This window comes from Leishmania infantum, chromosome 34 (assembly GCF_000002875.2).
Source record: "Leishmania infantum JPCM5 genome chromosome 34".
NCBI classification, from domain to species: domain Eukaryota; phylum Euglenozoa; class Kinetoplastea; order Trypanosomatida; family Trypanosomatidae; genus Leishmania; species Leishmania infantum.
Window position 1 is genome coordinate 144728 of NC_009418.2, and position 6000 is coordinate 150727.

At 61.7% G+C, this 6000-nt stretch overlaps 3 protein-coding genes across 3 annotated transcripts; all 3 read left to right on the forward strand.

The window, feature by feature from the left end:
- Window positions 1–364: 364 nt before the first annotated feature.
- On the forward strand, window positions 365–1627 carry LINJ_34_0430 (conserved hypothetical protein; the record flags this gene model as incomplete). The annotated part of the gene is made up of 1 exon (XM_001468393.1): window positions 365–1627. One exon carries the CDS (start codon window positions 365–367, stop codon window positions 1625–1627), a length of 1263 nt encoding a protein of 420 aa, XP_001468430.1.
- Window positions 1628–3668: 2041 nt separating this feature from the next.
- LINJ_34_0440 (conserved hypothetical protein) lies at window positions 3669–4925 on the forward strand (the record flags this gene model as incomplete). Its single annotated transcript, XM_001468394.1, has 1 exon — window positions 3669–4925. One exon carries the CDS (start codon window positions 3669–3671, stop codon window positions 4923–4925), a length of 1257 nt encoding a protein of 418 aa, XP_001468431.1.
- Window positions 4926–5723: 798 nt separating this feature from the next.
- Window positions 5724–5999, forward strand: LINJ_34_0450 (conserved hypothetical protein; the record flags this gene model as incomplete). Its single annotated transcript, XM_001468395.2, has 1 exon — window positions 5724–5999. A coding segment is annotated over one exon (276 nt), but the record flags the coding sequence as incomplete, so codon positions are not given.
- Window position 6000: the final 1 nt, after the last annotated feature.

Consider the following 6000-nt stretch of genomic DNA (forward strand, 5'->3'; position numbering starts at 1 on the left):
CGACAGCCCTCTGGTCATCGGGGCGAATGAGCATGGCAGCGCCCCTCCCCATCCCTCCCCCTCCCCATCCTCTGTGATGAAGGTCATGATGTCGGACTCTACGCCGCGCATGCCGCTCCCCTTCTACTCTCTCTCTCTCTATGCGTCACCGCTTCATCGTTATTCCTTTCGGGCCTTGCCTGGAACACTGGGGAGGGCACATCTCTGCCGCACACACGCGCACAGCCGGTCCTCCTCCCCCACGCCCCGCTTTTTCTCTTTGGCCTCTCTCTCGGCTCTGCTAGCCCGACTCCGCGAAGGGGCCAGAGACACACGCACACACAGGCACACGGCGCAAGAAGGCTTTGCACAAGCCACGTCAAACATGTCGGCTCGGCCATCCGATGAGCTTGCATGCCTCCACGAGGAGCTGGAGCAGGAAGAGAAGGATCTAGCCGCGTTGGAGGACAACGTCGAGGCTCACGCGGCTCAGCTTGGGTACCTGCACACAGAGTACACGCTCAACAAAACGCGTGTCTGCCACCACTACGAGCCGCGCCTCGAGCCGCTGCGCGTCATCACGTACGCGGCTGCTCAGAAGGAGTCGCTCATCGCTTTCCAGATCGAATGGCTAGAGCGCAAGATAGTGGTGCAGGAGCGCCATTCTCAAGGTGGGCAGTTTATCGAGACCCGCGACATGAAACCGGCAGCGGAGGAGTACCAGAACAAGGCGCGCCAGTCGCTTCTACGCTGCTACGAGCACATCTCCGAGTGCCCGGAAGAAGCGCTGCACATCATCAGTCAGTACGTGTGTCCCCCGGAGGAGGCTATCGCAACGATGGAGCTGGTGATGAAGGTGCGCGGCGAACCCCCCGAGGCCTGCACGTGGGAGGCGTCGCAAGTTCTCTTCAGCTACACATACTTCCACGAGTTCTTCGCTACGCGTAGCGAGGCTTTGTTGAAGACGTGCGACCTCCTCAGCGATGCGCTCATGACCGAGGTGGAGCACTTCTGCGCCGATCCCCACCACAGCGTATCCGCGCTGTGTCGCATTAGCATCCCGATCGGGTGCATGGGAGAGTGGCTGCACTCCATTCGGAATTACTACCGTGTGAAGCTGGTGACGGCGCCGGTATTGCTTTCACAGAGCGCTGACACAGGTCGCATGGCGAAGCAGGCGCAGGCATGGCTGGCTGTGGTAACGCTCGGTGAGGTGAACAATCAAGCGCCGCCGCAGCAGCCGACCACTGCCGCCAAGCATGCCGTCACGGAGGATGCTGAGCTCGGTGCCCTCGTTGCAGCGTACGAGGCAAGCAAAGAAAACCTGCAGCTCTCCACGGAGCCGGTCTCGGTAACGGCAGCCACGGTGCAGAAGTTGCGCCACCGTCTCCACAAACTCCGCGAGAGCGTGCGCGCTGCGGAGGAGGAGCGCATGGCCATAGAGGGCGAGCTGCAGGCGAAGCTCGCTGAAGTTCGAGGCAACTACGATGAGACGATGGTGCCGCTGGAGGATCAGCTCGAAGAGATGACGGAGTGCTTTGTGCAGCGCGCCACACGAAAAGTCGACGTTGCCGCCGCTCCGCCGTCTCCCGTCACCACAGCGGCAAACATCGCCGATAACGCTGCCGCCGTGGCAGCAGCTGGGTAGGCATGTGTGCTGCACGGTATCCTCTGCTGTGTGCAGGTGTGGCTGTGGTTGTGAGATCGTGTTAACAACATATATATATATATATCTTGAACCTAGGGTGTGGCACCCATCGTCGAATTGCCATGGTTGCCTTGCGGCGCGCGCCGACGCCACTGCGCGTGTATGCGGACGGCTCTGCTGGGGTGCTGTGAAGACCCCAAGCGGGAGTCGAGAATCAGTGAAGGTGAGCACCTTGAATATATACGGTCGGTCTCTCCGTAAGTGCGAGGCGGGGCATCGTTTCTCCTAGCGCATCCTTGCTTCTCCGGTGTTACCGTGTCGCTTTCACGTGGATTTTCACATCGCCCAGCAACATCAACGAAGAACACACGAGAGGCGGAAAAGACGAAAGGCGGAGGCGCACGAGGCGTTTCTATGTATCCTGTATGTGTGTACGAAGAGAGAGACGTGCAGGAGGGGTCGGGGTGTGCGGTGCACATGAAGGGAAGGCGAGATCGAGCGAGTGCCATCCCTCTCTGCTGCCGTTCCTCCGACACTCTCGTGCCCACGTCGAGTCGCGCGTGCTGGAGGAGACGCGGACAGGGGCACTCAACGATGTACAGCAGCTTTTTTCCGTTTTTCTCTTTTACTTTTACTTTTCGGTGGTGGCGTTGGTGATGGTGGGAGTGGGAGCGTTGAGGGTGTGTGCGCGTATACAGCACCTCTTCATCCATGCTTATCAACTGACCTCTTCTGTCTCTTGCACGTGCCGGCTGTGTGCGCGTCGTGGGCCTGCAGCTGAGTTCCATGCTTCTTCTTCCTATTGGAAAAAAAATCAAAAATGGCATTCCGTCTGTGCTGTGAGAAAGAGAGACTTGCGAGAAGGGGAGGTGTCGTCACCTTCGAACACGACCAGCGGTGGTGGCCATGCGTGTGAGTGTGTTTGATGAGGTGAAGAGGGGGAGGCGCGGTCTTCGGCAACGCAGCCCGCTTCTCCTGCGTCGCCGTCACCGACGAGCCCCCTCTCTCTCAGACACACGTACATCGCCGGTGATGTGCCGCGCGGCCCACACGCGTGCGCCTGGAGCGAGAGAGAGCAAATGTGGGGGAGGGGTGCAGGCGTGTCGATCTGCCCACCCCCTGCTGCCCCGCATGGTCATTCACGTTTTCTGCCTCTCGTTGGCCATTCTTTGGGAGCAAGGGGGCAGCATTCCACAATGTAGCCTGCCGTGCGGCATGCGCACACACGCACAGACACGTGCCAACGACCGAGCCAGGCCTCTCCCTTCTCCACCTCCCTTCGCATGAGCATCTCACTTACGCCGATACGCCCCCGGGCTCACCACCCCTTCGCCCCATAGACGCGCGCACGCAACCCTACTCGCACACGACAGAGGACAGCGCGGGCAGCAGGTGTGACGGCTCGCTGCCGCTCTGCTCTGCCTTTCTGTTTCTGGTCCTCCTTTTCCGGCCGGCAGTCAGCATGCGGGCAGCGCCGCCGCCACCACCCCAGCGCCCCCCCCTACTTCCACATCATTGCCCTGGCCTGTAGTGTCATCTCTAGCGCTTGCGAATCTCTGCTGCCATTCTTCCTGTTTCTTCAGCGGCCCGCCTACTCCTCGAGATGCACAAAGGTGTGTGCACTTACGCTGAGTTCTCGAGTCACCTCTCCGCCATCGTGGGCCGTCACCCACATGTGACTGACCTGCGGCTGCAGCTTCTACCACCCGCGAGAGGTCCTCGTCCGCCACGAGAGCGCCGCGATGTGCAGAGCAGTGGAACAGCTGTGGAGTCGCGGCCATCCGTGGAAGACAGCGGGTTGGATTTCACAACCCTCTACGCTGTTCTTCTTTCTCGGCGAGACGACGACGGCGGCAACAGCGAAACCGTAGCCGTCTACACGGTGGTTGGGCACGTATCCCACATCTCGCTCAACTGGTGCGCGCAGCTTCAGCGCTCGTTGAGCGTCACCGCCCTTCTCGCAGCCCCGACGCGCAGCCTCGTATGGCACGCCGACGGCTTTCATGAGAGCGAGGTCGGCACCATCCTGGGTCGAGAATGCATGACGGGAGTCTCGTCGTTCGAGGTGCGGCTCTCCCCGTACGTGCCGCCACTGCAGTGGTGCCGCGCAGTGGACGGCGTCTTCGGCTCGCATCACTTCGTTTGTGGCTCCTATACCTGTGGCATCGATGAACCGCGCGACGACAACGACGACAGTGCCGGTGCAGCACACACACGCGAGGCGTGGAAAGAGAGGGATACCCTCCGCACGCCACCCAAGGCGGTGGTCGATGCTGCCGCCACCGACGTGGCGCCGCACACGCCCAGTGCCGGTCCGCCGGTGCGGATGCCGCGTCGAGAAGGCGCGCTCGCAGCCGTGTGGGCCGGCACTCCAGCAGCAGAGGAGACGCCATGCTGCTCTTTCGCTCTCAGCAGCGGACACCTTCCCCTTCGTGTGGCGGGCGTGCTGAACGGCAACATGCCTTTAGACAACGCCACCAGCTCGATACCGGGCACGCGCGTGCTGTGCTTGGTTGCGCTTGATGGCTCGCTTCTCACGGGACGCACGTGTCCGGATTCGCCGTCGCCTTCATGGTCACGGGACCTTTTTGATACTCTATGTGACTTCATCTCCCGCGACGTCATGCCACGTGTCTCGCTCCGACTCATCGACGGCACATGGGCCCGCGCAGAGGCGTCAGAGCACCTGCTCGATGATGTCTGCCAGGTGCGGCAAATGCTAGGAACGAGCTACGTCGTGCAGTACCACTCGGACGCCGCAGCGGCTGCGGCGACACGTGCGCGCAGCATCGTCATGGTGCTGGACCTTTCTGTCCCTCTCCAAAAACTCCTCTCCACCCTTCCTTCGATGCGCACATCCTCGCCATCGCCAGCAACGGATGCCAAGTCGGAGTGGCGGCGGCGTTGCCTGGCGACCCAATTTGCGGAGGCAGTGCAGGATACTATCGGTCAGCTTGTCTCGCAGCACCCCGACGTGTTTGCCTTCACGCGCGAGGCCGCACGGGCGACGGAGAGCGCGCTGGTGCCGCAGCTGTCGCGCGGGCCCACGCACTTCACCCGCGAAATGCTTTGCCGTAGCATCGCGGCGAGCGTTTCTCAGATTTTATCCCTCTCCTCGAACGCCGCCTTTGTTGAGGAGGTGGTGCGGTTGCTGTGGGGATGTGAGACACACGTCGAGGCCACCGACGTCGCCACTGCCACAGAGCGCAGTCGTGAGAGCCTGCGTATCTCGCAGCGGCAGCCAGTGCAGATCCAGCGCCGTATTGAAGAGCGGTTGATGAGTGCCATACCTCCTTGACAGGGCTTGCTGTCGAGTAAAGTACGCCCGCATGAGCATAACGCGCGCGTGGACGATTGCCTGTCCCGATCCTGCTCGGCATCCCTCACCTACGCTGGTTGGAGATGAAGCGAGCGCTGCTTTATTCGCGTGCCTTCGTACGTTTTGTTTAGCTCTGATGCGCACTGCGCCGCCTGCCCCTCCCCCACCACCAAACTTTTCTCTGCTCCGTGCGCTTCGCTTGCTGCTCATGATGTCATGCTGTTGTCGTCGTGGGTGCCAACACGGACGCAGTGCTGCTGGTCATGTTGCTCGCTTCTTTCGCTTTTTCGTCTTCCTGCTGCTGCCCTACACCCCCCCCTCCCCTCCCACCGTCCTCCCCGTTACCCTCGAACCCGATCCACATGGGCAGCGTTGCCATGGATTTAGCAGCAGCCGTCAAGCGGCAATGGGCGGCGGGCGGCAGAGAGGAGCCCGTGCCCTCACCGCCACGCCCCGTCAGGCATGAGCAGCCACCCCCCCTTCCTCCCCCTCCTTTTCCCAGCTTCGCAACACGTTGTTTCGGGTGCAGAATGCTACTGGTCGCCATGCACGTCCTTCCCTCTCCACTCGGCTCTCACCCATTGCCACCCCGCAGCGTCCTCAGCGCCATCACAGACACGCACGCGAAGCTGAGCAAGAGACGGCCCAATACATGGATGCACGGTGCGCCTATACGTGGAGCTCCCTCTCCCTGCAGTCCCTCTCGCCTCCCGTATCATAGCCACGCAGCACCGATCCCATTTCTAGCCAGGAGGTGTGTCAGTGGGCAACCGTGCAATGCAGTCACGCGTGCGCTTGCTGTATCTGGAGTTCATGTATCTCCTCCCTCAGCTCAAGGGCTTCTACAGCCCACAGGGCGCTGCGGCGGCTTCAAAGGCGCCCGCATCTGGCATGGCGACCTCGAAGCCCTTCTACCTCCGTTTACCAGCTAGCCACCCCGCATGTGAGTCACTGCGCAGCGCGCACGTTACGGAGCTGAGCAGTCATCGCCAGGGCAAGCGGCCCGCTGGTGCATCGCCAACGCACGCCACTGCCACAGACGGCGAGGCACCGC